The 16875-nt window shown below is 30.7% G+C and overlaps 1 protein-coding gene across 1 annotated transcript in view; it reads right to left on the reverse strand.

Moving 5' to 3' along the window:
- Positions 1 to 15368: 15368 nt before the first annotated feature.
- The window catches only part of LOC145674340 (uncharacterized), a 321553-nt gene continuing 320046 nt past the window's right edge, over positions 15369 to 16875 (reverse strand). Inside the window, exon 6 of the mRNA XM_081744274.1 lies at positions 15369 to 16394. Within this exon, the coding sequence (XP_081600400.1) occupies positions 16117 to 16394 (278 nt within the window). The 3' untranslated portion in view covers positions 15369 to 16116. The remainder of the gene's footprint in view (positions 16395 to 16875) is intronic.

Raw genomic sequence — 16875 nt, forward strand, 5'->3', positions numbered from 1 at the left:
CTATATATATATATATATATATATATATATATATATATATATACACAGGGTGTAACATAAATGCATGTTCCAAAGTGACGAGGAGATTGCGGACATCCAAATAAGTAAAACTGTTCTTATAAAAATGGGTCTCATGACGCTTCGTTTCCGATGTACAGGGTATTCAAATATCGAGTCCCTCCAATGCCTCACCATGGCAAAGTGAATGAAAATGTTCAATATTACAGGAATAATACATTCAAGTAGAATTATGCCTGTGCAAATACATTTAAACCAACATGAAGAATGAAACTAATCAATATTTGAGGTTATTGGGTTGTCAGTGTTGCTTAAATCACATAATTACGAGGATTTGTTGTAATTACAGCAACTAAACGCTATTCTTGCAATGCTATAAATGAGAAGGAAAACAACAATCAGTTTAAATATTGTCCAGAAATATGTCATTTTCAACAGTGTTGCGAACTTTATCAATGTTTATCTTATCTTCGGAACGGTTTGAGATATCGAAGTGCTGTAAACAGCAAAATGATTTATTTGTCAATTGAAAACCATACAAATAACTAGATATGATACTTATCTAAGCATTTTTTCGAAATAGAACCTTTTGAAAAAAATTCAAATTCTCAAGCGCTTGTAAGTTCGTTATTATTCTTTCAAAATTAGTCATACCATGACCATAGTATACAACTCTAAGGTAGATCCGGTGTGCATTGTTTTGTCCATCTCCATTGTGCTGTACGTATGATAGAGGCTTCCGAACTTTGGATGTTTGTGATAGTATAACATTCTTAGTTTGCAACACTGAATAATACATGTGGTATTTGGAGTTTTCGTTTAACATGTTGATTTGAAATATGTAATAATCTGACGTAGTGCCTTTTGAAAAATGGCAACAATGTCACCGGATGGTGATTTTTAATACGTAAAACGTTGTCCCCTCCTTATAGTTGCTTCATGCAAAGTTTCGCTTTTCTCCCTTTTCTGGTTTCTCCGTTATCACGAACGTTCCAGATAAATAGTCCACCCTGTATGTGTGTGTGTGTGTCGCTACATGCGCCATCAATTTCATACATACCTTACGCTAATAGTTGTTACTACTTGCGGGATTGTTGTGTATAATTAAGTCTTTAAGTAATTGAAAAAAAAGTATGGAATAGAGTGTGAGGAGGTTGGTGGACAAACAAAAAAATATTTAAATAAATTTGTTAAATATAAAGAAATGGATATTTTAATTAAGCACGATTTGAAGTTATGGTGAACACGGGCCAGGGACCCAATTTATGACTCCAAAAGGGAATTTTCTCCCTGAACTGAGATTTATAATATATATTGAGCCAATGAAAAACGTGAAAATCTACATACATTGGGGATCTAATTCCCCGAAGCAAAATTTGAAATGACATTTTTGGGCGGGCCGAAGCTTGGATGCAACAATTCAGGGGTGCCCACAGGGGGGGCTATGACGCAAACTGCGTCATTGAAATATTTGGGGGGGGGGGTAAAAATCTATATAAATATGTTTGAGGGAGGGTAAAAATTAATCGAAAAGATTTTTTTCATGGAAGAACACCTATGGATAGACAATTGAGGGGGGTGCGTCGTGGACATGAGGGGGGTGGGCCCCACTGAACAATTAGTATGTTATATAGCATGTTATGTTATACTATGTGTAATTCTGTATTTGTTTGTGTATTGTTATTAATAATCATCAATATTATCAATTAACAATTATCAATAAATATAATTAACCAATGAAAGTGACGTCAGTAAAATTTACTGTAATTGCGTTCTCCTTAAATAACACTAGCCTGCGATGGTTCTGTTTTTCAACATTGGATGATGCATTCCTATGTATCTTGGTGCGCTTAATCCAAAAAGGACCTTACAAGGGACATCACCCAATTGTCCGGCTCCGATTTCAATGATTTTTTTTCTGATAGAGAAAATGCAATTCATTATTTGTGATGACAGAAATTCTTGCCATGGTGCATGCTTCTTATTTGTGTAATAACTTTTAAGAGTTTGATGTGGTTATTAGAGATTACCGCAGAAGTCCCTTACTACCCTTTGTAAACGGAGTGTTAATGAAAGAACAACCATGTAGATACATATAAGGTCTAGGGGAAGTTGTATGGTAGGTACGACGTTGACGGCAACCATCTTGAAATCCACCATTTTGAATTAAGGTCAAGTTTTGTTAAATGGGAATAAGATAAGATGATACAACATTTCGGGCTAGAATTTAATCCGGAAGAATATGGTGAAGTTAGTTTTAAGATACGCCCATTTGGGGAAAAGTTACAGGAATATTAATTGTTTATACTTACTACGTGCTTAAGTCCCTTACCTCCGCTACTAATCCGCGTATTAATGATAATAAGTGGATAGAAGCTTCGGTAATACATATGCCTCGAGGGAAGTGATACGGTAAGGGTATCCTTGACGGCAGCCATCTTGAAATCCGACATTTTGAATTACAGTGAAGTTTGAAAAATGAAAACCATAGCATATGACACCTGATTTTAATAGCAAATTTTCCCAAAAAGCCAATGGTATTCTTATTTTTGTTCTATAGTTAACCAGTATGAATTTAGGATGGCTTCTAATGTGCACCAAACGTCCATTATTCGATCTTTCAAATTGGTAACACTCCTAATTTTCAAGGCATGTTTTAGATTCCAACTGGCACTTTGCAATTGTTACCATGGTTCAAGTTTTCTAAATTTATTACATTTTTTAAGAGTTCCGATTTGTCAGTTCATGAATAGTGTTGGGATAAGCATCCAGCAATCTTTCTGAATTTTGAAGACTTGCCATGTAATTATTTATTTCTTATACCTGCACTTGTAAAACTCGTTTACTGACATGAATCATAGCACAACGAAACAACTCCAACTTTGCATTCAGGTATTACCGAAGACGTAGCTTATAATGAATTGTAGATTAGATGAGAAATCAAATAAAAATTCACTTCAAAAAGGAAAACAAAAATGATAGTTGTGTAAATCAATGGTCTTTTGTTTTGTTTTATAATTATTTCTTTATTGTATATTTATTTATTTATTTATTTATTTATTTTCTATGGCATTTTTTTTTAGCTAGTCAGACAAAAAAGTCATTCGTTTTCTAGCGATTGTTATCGACGGCTCACGTTTGTAAGATTTGTAATCAGTATTGATCGGGAACTCGATTAAGTTACACCTCTTTATAAACGAGTTACCTGTTTTCTTATTATGTTACCGTACAAACAGCGTGTTGGGAGCAGTCATAGTATGCATCTTTGATATTTTCTATCATTGCTGCTGTTCCTTTAACGTTGTATTTATTAAAAATATTTTATTATTTGTCGTTTGCGCAACATGTAGGCTACATTTCCTGATAATTTTGTGTTCGTATAACACCAATGTTATAACTTCAGTAGTATTTCTTTACGTCACATAGGTTCATAGGTTCATCATGTATTCTGGTTTAACCCATAACTGCCCAAATTAATTTTTTCCTGATTTTATAATATTTTCAGTTACGTTTGTTCCATATGATCGTAGTGAATGTGACAATAACGAAATTTTTGTTGTTATTGTTGTAATGTGTTCACTGTGAGCCGTGTCACAAAATTCCACACACAAAATCTCCCAGGCATAAAAAGTTATCCCTATTTGCGTGTCCATATGGACACGCTGGGAAGTTATGGATTAAAATAAATAATTACATTGCAAATCTTCAAAATTCAGAAAGATTGCTGGATGCTTATACCAACACTATTCATGAACTGACAAATCGGAACTCTTAAAAATGTAATAAATTTAGAAAACATGAGCCATGGTAACAACTGCAAGGTGCCAGTTGGAATCTTAAAACAGCCCGTAAAAATTAGGAGTGTTACCAATTTGAAAGATCGGATAATGGACGTTTGGTGCACATTAGAAGCCATCCTAAATTCATACTGGTTAACTATAGAACAAAAATAAGAATACCATTGGCTTTTTGGGAAAATTTGCTATTAAAATGAGATGTCACATGCTATGGTTTTCATTTTTCAAACTTCACTGTAATTCAAAATGTCGGATTTCAAGATGGCTGTTGTCAAGGATACCCTTACCGTATCACTTCCCTCGAAGCATAATATGTATTACCGAAGCTTCTATCCACTTATTATTATTAATACGCGGATTAGTAGCGGAAGTAAGGGACTTACGCGCGTAGTAAGTATAAACAATTAATATTCCTGTAACTTTTCCCCAAATGGGCGTATCTTAAAACTAACTTCACCATTGTCTTCCGGATTAAATTCTAGCCCGAAATGATGTATCATATTACCTTATTCCCTTTTAACAAAACTTGACCTTGTTACGTGCGGAAATTTTATCCACACTTTAGTAAAAAAACTTTTGGAGTGTATTGCCTGAGGAGTATGCAACCCGAAGTAAAGATGTAATTTTTTTAGCGTCTCTGGCGGAAAGTTGTGGATTACTTACCTAGGACGGTGCTTGAAGAGGATGGCTTAGCCATTCGATTGCTACTGTGCAAGTGGGCACTTTATCTGTTCTGCTATAGTCAACTGCGTATAATGTTATTATATATCACGCGTTTCAGAATTAGTGAATTTTACAATTTATTCCTGAAAAAGAAATCTATATTCAGATATTTTCTAAAGTATTGGTATCTAATTTCCGAAAAGTGTTATTTCGGTTTAGCGATATTGTGTGGATGAAAATTACTGTAGTGTGACACCAACTTAATTAAACCGGGAGTGAATGGAATTATATATCACTTGTGTAAAAAGGTGAGTTGTTATACTGATTTTTTATATTCTCTGATTTAAGGTGTTACATTAGTTAGGAGTAAATATACATTATATCTATTTCAATTATTTAACATCCTGTTATTAGAACAATTTTGAATATGAATTTTATTTTAAAGAAAATTAATGCTATGGAATTGTGGTAGGGTAGATGTTGCTACTCTGTTAGACTCCTTAAATATACTTACAGGAAAAACAGTTTTTTCTAGTATAATATATATATATATATATATATATATATATATATATATATATATATATATATATATATATATATATATATCAGGATATAAATATGTAGAAACTACTATTCTTGTTCAAATCCATTGAAAGTATATATTGCTTGATTAAATTATTGTTATAAAGTTTTCAATTCACACATATAAGCTTTTATTTCACTATCCTAATAGCATCTTTTTGATTATTTATATCATGGTTTTGGTTTTGCTAAGCTGAAATACGCAGAAATCCTATAGATGAGAATTATTATAGAAAATATAGTTAAGATTTGCATTAGGAGGATCTCACCTAATTTCCCTCATTTAACAATTATTATTGTAGGGCATGTTTCCCTCTATAGATATTTGTCCTGGTCATTAACGGCCGGTGACCCACGACGGAGCCATACCTAAGGCACGTTACAACCTTAATTCAAAATGGCGGATTTCAAGATGGCTGCCGTCAACGTCATACCTACCATACGACTTCCCCCGAGACCTTATATTTATCTACATTGTTTCTCTTTCATTAACACTCCGTTTACAAAGGGTAGTAAGGGACTTCTGCGGTAATCTCTAATAACCACATCACAACTCTTAAAAATTATTTAAAAAAGTAGAAAACATGCACCATGGCAAAAATTTCTGTCATCACAAATAATGAGTACATGTCCTCTATCAGCAAAAAAAAAAAAAAAAATTAATTGAAATCGGAGCCGGACAATTGGGTGATGTCCCTTGTTAGTTTGTTTCCATCACGTCAGAATGTTTTACAAATGGCAATGTACCAAATGTAGTATATATCGAAAAATATCACAAATCTGCGACTTAATGACATAGTCGGTTTGTTATGTGAAACATGTGATTTTGTGCGGCTTAGTAATGGAAGAAAATAGAATAGAATAGAATAGAAAAGAAATACAAGCTTAGTCGTTGTATTGACGTTTCTTTAGACAAGTCATGCTGTGTTTCCGGCTTTTCCGCACATGTTCTCTTCTGGGTTCCTCTTGGTACAACATCCAGCAATAGTCCATGATTGTTGTATTCCATCGTCCTTGGAAACGCTTTTCCTTTTCTTTGATGTCCTAATGGAACCACTCAGCCATCTCTTCACTAACAACACCCAGATTCTCGGGAAATTAGTGCAAATGGGAAGCAGGAAATAAACCTTCAAACTCATGGAATAGCCTAACTTTTCATACTTCTGCAGCATAGTATCAACAATAGACTTGAAATTCAGGTCTTTCTTGTTGCTCACTTGGTTATTAAGTCTTTAAAGGCGACCCAGGCTTCTATTTCAGCAACCTCCATGTGTTGCTCAAAATGTCTATCCTAGCAGAGTGTTTTAATATCCAGACCCGTGAAGACGCCATCTTTTAGTTTTGCGGTTGATAAGGCTGGAAATTTGGTACACATGTACTGGAAACATGTAAACTTTCCTTTGGTAAGGCTTTCACAAATTGCTTCATCAAGCCTAATTTGAATGTAGAGGTGCTAGGAGAACTTTCGTCACCTCGATGAGAGGTCTTTTAAGTACATTTTTTTACTCCAGCTTCCAATGACGTTCGTTGTGGCCAATCTTTCCGCTTCCAATGATCGCCCTGTCTCTGCTATCCCACTGACAGAAAAAATAGTACGGAAACTTTGTGTGCCCGACTTTTGATCGCGGAGGATACGTACGAACGGTTGCACCAGAACTAAGAGTTGCAGTGTTCACCACGTTTAATGACGCAAGTGCTGCCATCTGCCAGTTTATGTTGCCAAGGATTCGTTTTCATCATAAACAAACAGATGGTAACACTTCCTATGTGCTGATATCTGTCCGTACGTCTCATATTTATGATGTTTTTTGGACATATAATACATGGTGACCCAATGCGATTTGCAAACAATTCTGACATGATGGAAGCAAACTACGGTCATTTTTGGATTAAACGCACCAAGATACATAGGAATCCATCATCCAATGTTGAAAAACATGACACAACCGGATTAATGCAAGCCTGTGTAATCAGGTCAGTTTACGTTATCTCAAATGAGAGTAGATTTTTCTTTTACTCGCATTTTTTATTTTTTATGTATTTCTTATCCTTTAGTATTTTATTCTGCCCTTTTACCTAGTATTCTCTCTGTGTATTATATGTGCACCATCTTCATAATACAACGTTCAAGGATTTCATCGCCAAAATATGTTTGATTATTCAGTGGTTTGTTCTCCACTTTTATCCAACACTTTTCTTGTGTTTTATGTTTCACCTGTGAGAATATTGCGTTTGAGGAGTTCGTCGAGAATAAATATTTTGATCCTTCAGTGTTTTCCATGCAGTTTTATCCAGTATTTTATCTGTATTTTGTTCATCATTTGAGTAGCAAGACCGCCTATAAACTTCATGGGCCCAACTGTTGTCAACTCCATTTTTATGAAAATAGCCCAATAACAATTCAAAAGTCGTCAAACGTATACATTTAAATTTTTATTTTATTTAATTTAATCTCTAAAAGACATTATTTTGTCGCTCTCGGAAATTTCAAATTAGAAAAAGTCATAATTGAATAAAATAAAAACTTCTAAAAGATATTTTTCATGGGTTTCTCAAAGGCCCTTGACTCCAAGACATTTGTCGGGGTTTCTCCTGTAGTGAGCTCTGTATACATGGTTCACGGAGTTCTTTGAAAACAAAGTTTGTCTCTTCAGTGTTTTGAGCTGCAATTTTATCAGGTGTTTTTTTTTATCTATGTTTCACTTTGAGCATCATTTGCAGTTTTCATTATTTTTTGTGTCTCATTTTATTTGTGTTCTTAATTATTTATCTCTGCCCGTTGTCAACATTTGATATTTCAAGGTGTTCGATAACAGCTGAGTATTACAAATGCTTAAATTAAACATGTTGGAAATGTCATATCGTGGAAGTTCTTTTACCTAACTTGTAATCTGAGAAGTTCTGGAAGAGATACAAAGCATGATTTTGATATTTCTACAGGGTGGCACCGAGCCGAATAACACATTACAAACTTGAATATTGCGCATGTGTAATAACTTGGTTGACGAAGTGGGGACCCGAAAGAGGAAAGAACGCCATGTTATATGACCAGTCGCAATGTAACATTGGAGCACGTGTGTTATATAGTATGTTACGCTATACTATGTGTAATTCTGTATTTGTTTGTCTGTGTATTGTTATTAATAAACATCAATATTATCAATTACCTCAATCACCTACCTCAGAAGCTCAGAACCTATGCCACCTCAGTTCGTGTTTATTACGAAATTAAATCTGTGCGAGAAATCAACGGTTTTTTTGAGGCGAAACTTTGATGTTGGTCTCCATAGTAAGGTTCCGTCTTAACTTGGGTGAAGAAGTTTAAAGAGACTGGTAGTGTGTTGGATGTGAAATGTAAAGCTCTTAAAAAGTGCAAACTCTTGAGAACGTGGAAAGACCAACATTAAAGTTTCGCCTGAAAGCACGATGCACTACGTTAGTGTCGTAATAAATACGGACTGAGGTAATACGATGTTCTGTGATCCAACGCTCCATTGCGACTTTCCCTTTTGGTTCTCACCCCGCCAACCAATATAAGGTAATACGCCTGCGCAATATTCAAGTTTGAAATGTGTCAGTCGGCTCGTTGCCAAACTGTATAATAATTCATTCCAGTGAGAAATTGATTATACACTTGCACACTTTCAAGGCCAGGACAGGTAAGAACCAACTGATCAGGAAATCCAAGTTAATATTAATAAGATAAAAAATAGAGAAATCGTATTCAAACTCAATTATATCTAAGATACATCTTTATTTATATATAAACTAGAAGATACTGGAACATGGACAAGCAGCAAATAAAATATAATTAAACCGTATAAAATGAAACATACAAAAATAAAAACCCATAAAATCACAAATCACAGTATAAACATACACACCACGCTAAAGTTATGATAATATTTATATATAATATTTACATATTAACAATAATAAATACCAAAAGTACATAATTGTACAGTATCACCAAATAAAAGTTTCAATAAAACACCAAAATGTACATTATTTATCATCATGATAAAATAGAACAAGAAATCACAATATTACAAAATACATCATTCATTATATCTCTTATGTACCATCAGTATATATCTATCTATATATTTCTTATCTTGGAAATTACATACATCTTATATATATATTTATATTTGTGTCATTCTACATTCAGACTTCTTTAAATATTATTATTATTTATTAAAAAATAAATAAAGATACATAAAAAGAATATTGTGATTATAACGGACTTACCTCGCTAATAAACGTACATGTACAACAAACGTGGTATATAATACCCGAAATTTCCGAACAATGTCGTCATTTATGAATCTCCCCATATAACAATATTTTATTTTTCTTACTTTTTTTTACAATGAAAAACAAAAACAAGCAAGCATCACAGTGATATACATGAAAAAGGTGCCAAAAATGAAATGAAAAACATAGCAATTTTATATATATATTTGTGTGTGTGTGTGTGTGTACTTGTGAAATACATGACACAATGTATGACACACTAATGTTTTTTAAAAATATTATTAACCATAATTTTGTTTTAAGTGATAAGCATATATATAAGTAACTACACAAAATGACTTATTTATTCTTGCGGTATAGAATAGGAAATACATAAAAACAGTATTGTGTACGTGTGTATGTGTATTACATATGAAGACCATAAATAATAAAAATATTTCTGAAATACTCTGTCCTTTGATCTGTGCATTTATAGGATCTCAATGCAATGTGCAGTAATAGTGATACTTAGATATTAAACGAAGGGCATTTTAAGTTACAGCCATAGATCTTAGAATTGTATGATTTCTTAAAAAAACACAGTAAATAATTCATTTGGTCGATAATTATGAGCTTAAATATTTACGTTCTATAGTCTGTGTGATAAACAAAATTTAATCAATTTTATTCGTGGTTATGTATTTACTCTTAAATTCCGTTGTTAGTTTTTTGTTATGCAAACACTATAGTGGAATCAAATTGCAGCGCAATTATTAACTTGTATATAACAAGTAAACAAAATGTGAAGTTTAATATTTCACTTTATGAACTGGTTACCTGTATGCAACACAGCGGCCATGTTCCAGGGCCAAAACGTCAAAAATTCGTAATTGAATGACATCGTTTAACTAACCATATACATGACGAGCATTACTGTAGAAATTGGATTCGTACCCACAAGAGTAGTCAAGTATTAATGTGTTTCTAAACCATTTTATAAGTTCTATGACTGTAACATCATGTACAAGGATTTGCACAAATATTACTATATACAAAACTGTTCTTCTCATAGCTAAGCTCAATTGAAAGAAAGCTTTCCTGCTAATATTGCGATCCCTTTCCTTTACAATCCATAAAATATATTGTCAGGTTGAGAAATTTTTTATTTGCTTTTTATTTATTTTAATAATGATTAGGGCCTATTTTAAAACAAATATTATATATTCATAGATATTTTAAAGTTTATATTAAATAATAATAAGAATTTTGAAATAAATTCTGCCTAACGCAAATTGAAACGTCAAAAGAATATTTTCTTTCCATAAAAGCTAATACTCAATAGAAAATTGTGGTTTAAGGTTAATAGTATAAAGTATTCATATGTTAAAATAGACCCTTTCCTAAAACAAACATACAAACATCTTATTACAATAAATTACTTCATTTTTTATATACAACAAACAAACAAACAATGAAACAATGTGCTATTTTTGATTTTCAGTGCTCCAAAGCTCCTTAATAAAAAGGGGAAGAACAAGTACGATCCACAAACGGAAACATCACACACGTGTATAGATTAAAAATAACAATAATAGATATGTAAGTCATTGAACAGTAATTACTATAAGTATTAATATTAATATTATTATCTTCTTGTATTATGGGTAAAACAAATATTTTTGTAAACTGATATATTGACGCAAGAAATATCAGATAGAACGAAATATAAAGTGGCCCCTAAATTGTTGTTAAGTCCTTAACACGAAAGAGTTTTGCAAACGCAAAAGCCAACTATTGCGTTCACATTTCTCTACAACGTAAGAGAATATTTCAACTATCAATCATAACAGTGATTTTTAAATATAAAATCAGATATATTTAAACATATCAGGACATTTAATGCCATTTTTTGTTTTTATATATGTAAATTTTTTAGTCTTTTATTTAGAAATGCATATTAATTAAAAATTCTAAAAGAAATACATCTGCTGTATTGGAAAACATCTGTCTATAAATTAAGAATTTCAGTCAAAGGAAATTTAGTGCATTAAACACTATTAAATAGTGAATAAATAACAAATATCGAGTAGTGAAAAGTTTACAAAATCAAACAAATTTTCCATGAAATCTAGATAACGCAGATTAGCCTTATATTAATACTCAGTTGTTTGTTGAAATAATCTAATATGGATTCCAGTATTATATTGTTTCGCAAAAATTGGTATGTACAAAACGAATGAGTATATATCATGAGAAAAATGAAAGATTCATAGCGAAGATGAAGAGGATCAGTAGTATTGATGATAGGGTATCAATTACACAAGACTTTTTCATATATTCATAAAACTGAAAAGTTAAATTTAATTATTTTGAATAATTGTAGATTATTAAAAATAGCATTCGAGTCTCAGTTCAGACAATAGATAAAGCATTATATTCTATATATCAGAAGCAATCGATATAATGTCCAACGCACTTCATAATATGTATAAACTCAACACTTAAGGTATCCAATAATATTCCATCCACATTATCTTGTTTTGGGCTTTTTTCTCCAAAAACCTCAAAGCATTGTTTATTTCAATGAGGAAGGCACATTTATATTAAGGGATATATGATTTGGCGTTATTCATTTATTAATTCTCATGTTGGTAATATATAGTAAATTCAATATTTAACATCAAAACACTATATATATTTCTGAATATATATGTATATATAATCTACAAAAATCTTGATTGTTTGAATACTTTCTTTAATGCTTACATCTATACCATTACTTCGAGGACTAAAGGACTAATGCTTATTGCCTGGAATTTTGATTGGTCGTTGATCTGTAACTGTGTATTGCTGTAATAATATGATATGTTATAATTGCTACATATTAACAATACTTTTTATTATAGTTTTTAGAAATGTTGTTTATAAAAATTGCTAATTTTTGTTGCCGGACAAATAAAGGTCTTAAACTGGAACATAGATTACTTATAGATTCCTGTCTAATAAGTTCTTCTTAGCATATTACATTAGTTCAAAATATAAATTAAATATATAAATAGTTCCAAAACGCAATCATTCTTCGAGTTTGAACATACTTCGAGCTTTAACGTTGAACTCCATTATTTTATTCTAAGATGACTGGTTGGTACGATTTGCTCATTGCTTATTAAGAATGATCATACGTGCATTTTTATAGTTAAAAATTTAGATTTGAATTGCATGTATAAATATGTCCAAAATGCAAGATTCAAACATGCATAAATTAATTAGCAATTATTATGGGCAAATTGCCGACTACATTGCTTTTGTAGAAACAAAACTAAAAACTAAATAGCAATACACAATGAAATACACTGACATATGTAATAGTATAAATAACAGTAACAAGATACTTAAGTTATTGTGTATTTTAAAAGTTGCTGTAAAATTCTTCTGTAATGATTAACCAAGAGAAACAGTATTGCTACTAATAATCATTTGAAATTTTGAAAGTTCTTTAATATTTTTTCTTGATTTCATACATTTCTTAAAGCACATGTGTGCATTCAAAATAAAAAATCAATTTACAATATGCTTTAGTAATTTCTTATCTGTTTTTTCATTAAAATATTTGGCTCTGTGTCTGCATCATGCGAAATATTTAAAAGATAATCCTATTTTACTGAAATTTCAATACCAACTATTGTAAATATATTTGAAGTACTTCTGCTTTCACTTGTGGTTTCTTACTTCTTCTTAATGTTTGTAAACACATTACTTTACATAATGAAAGAAACACACAATAACAGTAATAAAAGAATAATTCAATGATATAACATTTTTTATGACACTTAAAACAAGTTGGATTCAATATAGTATATTATTGTAACATATTGATGCAGGTAAAATGTATTTAATTCATGTTTATTATCATTTGTATGAATTTTCTAACGAGAAACTTACCTTAGTTAGTTTATAAATTTGAATGAGATATGTTAGTTGAAGAAAGCAACACACAGTTACTTATTTTGTATGTGGACATATAAATGCATACTTTTCCTAGTTTTAAGTAAAGGTATGTAAATACATGCATATTAGAAAATTTTCAGCTGCCTTTTAATATTTAAGGCGAGTTCTGTTTACTTCAACGCCCTTCTTTTGATTTGCGAGTAACCTGATACAATTGGGTACATAGTTTGTATGGGTGTGCGTGTGTATGTACATAAACTTGAAATTATTAACAATTTGATTTTATAATATTTCATTTCTACATAATTATAACTTATTTTTTAATTACAATATTTTATGGAATGTTAAATAAATTAAGAAATGGTTGTATGTATACTTAAACTTGACTCATAAAGAATACATACTAAGAAATTATGTTCATTTTTGATTTATTAGTGTATATTCTTGAAGAAAATAGGTTCCGTGTGCGTTTGATTATTTTTGAACCTACATTCATATGCTATTCCAAAAATAGCGAAGCTGTATTATATTTTAATATTTTTAGAGACAAATGTAACTACCATGTTTGTAGAACATTTGTCTTACACAAAAATAAAGTCAAGTGCCGACATTTACATCGATAAATACCATCAAATGATGCTTTATCGTGGCTTTCAAGTAAGTACATTGCTTTTTAATAACAAAGGCATAAGTGAAAACAGTATATATTAAGTATTTACACATCTAATATATTTATCTTTTATTTAGAAAAAGCAAATTAATTTAGTTTCAAACATAGGTTAGTTAATATTTATAATAATATTACTAACATATATATTATTAACATAATAGGAATGTAACTAACAAAATGTAGTATTTTAAAATAATGGAATGAACTTATTGATTCAATATATTTTGAAACTGCAGTTAAATATAACATGCAATTGATTTAATATTCCATTTTCTAGTGTCAATAGTGCTTTTAAATTTAATTTTTTTATATATAATTTCACTGATATTCAATGTCAATTAATTTGGAGTACATGCATGTATTAAAATGTAATTTTAATTGTAGAAGTACTCATTGCTAAACTTTCTATTAATAAAGATTAACACGTAATTATTCCACAGATAGTTGTATATTAAAATAAGTAATGAAAAATATAATAATATATCTGGAAGAAAGAGATTGATTTGAGTGTTGGACTAATTGTCACAAATATTGAAACATCTGTTGTCTGTATACTATTAGAAAGTAATTCGTTTTCCAAAGATACTATTTACTTCTTTCTCAAAGAATATTTAATGATATCTTGTTATTCCATTGTCATATATAAAATTTTGTGGGAATGGTAAAATTATTTTTAAGTATATAATAATCTATCGTTTCTAGATTTAATATACTATTTGCATTGTGAACCTTTGAAACCTGTTTTCAAGTATATTGTAAAGTCGTATAAGTTATATGAATACATGTTGATGTACTGTAAATGTTAATCTAAATTTAGACGTCAATTATATTCATAAACATCATTTACGAAATTGTTAATTTTGTAAACAACCTTTCAAATTATATTTTCTAAAGTGTGTCAAATAGCCTGTTTAAAACGCTCACTTAAAAGATCTTGAAACGAATTGAAAAGTAATGCTTTTTGAAATTAAATTCGACCTAATTTTAAGGTTGTATAAGGTTATATATCCATTAAACTTTTAATGGATCACATTCAACTTTAAAAAGTAAACTTAATAATTTCTGAATACACACACCCATACATGTTTGTGCCCATAAAAATATTTACACCTACTTTTTTTTAAAAAAAATGTAATATCATAAAAACACAATAATTTAAAATAAATTTAATAATCTAACGATTCATTATTACGGACACGAAACAAATTTCCGTTAAGAATAATAAAAATTATTATAGAAACGTTATCTTTTTGATGATGAATGCACAATATAAATACCAGGTAATAACTTGTTTCTTGCTGTTTTGTCCTTGGACCCATTTTAATAAATATACTATATTTTACTTTCGTGAGATGACATTATTTGTTTGCTATACACAATTATCTCACAAGAAATATAGGGTGAGGGAGATAGTCAAATTGTTGTGTGCAATATCTCACATCAGGTTACTGGTGTATATTTATGTATATATATATATTATATTAAACATTACAAAAGGAAGCACCTAGTTTCGGTCTTGTGTCATACAAAAACACATTACCAAAGTGACCTTACCTTATTTACTTACTACGACTATGACATATCATACACTCCCCAACTGTCATTTGTAATTTGCCTTTAAAAAATCTACATTTTGTCTTAAAACAACCTTCATATGTTATTACATATATGTAACAAAAACTATTACGACCTGCTTTATATTATCTAATAATATTTTAAAAGGTACTTTTTAGTATCAATTTTGGTGTTCTTTCTGTTTCTGTCATAAGATAGTTTTGATAATGTAATCGTCATTCATTATTATTTTACAATTATTATTATTTCGCTTAGAGGCACCAAGCTTTTACTCTTTTATTCGATTACGCACAAACAAATATGAACTAAAAAGATGTTCTTGTTTTCGTGATCTTTTTCCTGCTACTTTTATGTTTTTGTTTGCTTTCCATCATAGAGAATGTGATTGAATCAAGACGGGAATCATTGTTTGTGTTTTCGCCTAAATCAACAATTGTAGACATAGAGAGAATCATTTTTTTTTTTGTTGTTTTTTTTTACTTCCGTACGAACATAAAAAGGTAATTTCACGAAGGAAAAATTGGTAAATATTAAAAAAAAAACTTATTCATCCTTTCAGTTTTAAAAAATAAGAATTTAGTTCCTCTAAAGATTTCTTGAAATGACTTCTGTGTTTCGCTATTCTCACAGAACGTGAAGATTTTCACAGGATTTGGATTTCGAATCTCTGGACCACACTTTTTCTAGAAGACCTTTCACTTTAAGACTAGCAGTTGTCCTAGATCCTCGGTACTTTTTTCTTGAGCTTCTTTTCCTGAACAGATCTCGCGTTCGCTCTGGATTTTCCGTCTTCAGACGAATTTGTGATAAGATCCCGACTAGCAGTTCGTCAACGTTATGATTGATGCCCACAGAAGTTTCAATAAATTTACACTCGTATGAGGTTGCCATAGATTTTCCTTCTGTAAAAATTGAATAAAATAAATAATCATCAGAATAAATTATATCAAAAGAGGGTTTTTTTTTTCTTGAACAGTAATTAAAATACGCTATTTTTAACATTAGGTACTAAATATCAGAAACATTAGATCCAATGGAAAATCACAGGAAACTTTAGAATTAGTAGGTGGTTTGGGTCACTTTCCAAAATTCTTATGAAGTGAAAAAGACGTTTTCATTTTAATATTTCTTGGTTATATCGCATAGGCTAAGCTAGACATAAGAAACACAAGTGAATACGGAAAAAAAGTTGCGAGTAGTGGAATGAAAAGTAAGGAGGGAATAAGAAGACTCGTGACGCAAGTTAACCCATGGACACGATATTGCCCACAACATGGGATAGATTTTGATTTTTACCAGAGAAGGATCCTCTATCATTGAATCAGCTTATTCTCCTGTATTTTAAAATGGAAAGGTGTAAACCAAATACTATCATTTTAAAAT

The sequence above is a fragment of the Thermobia domestica genome, chromosome 2, assembly GCF_964235325.1.
Source record: "Thermobia domestica chromosome 2, izTheDome1.hap1.1, whole genome shotgun sequence".
NCBI classification, from domain to species: domain Eukaryota; kingdom Metazoa; phylum Arthropoda; class Insecta; order Zygentoma; family Lepismatidae; genus Thermobia; species Thermobia domestica.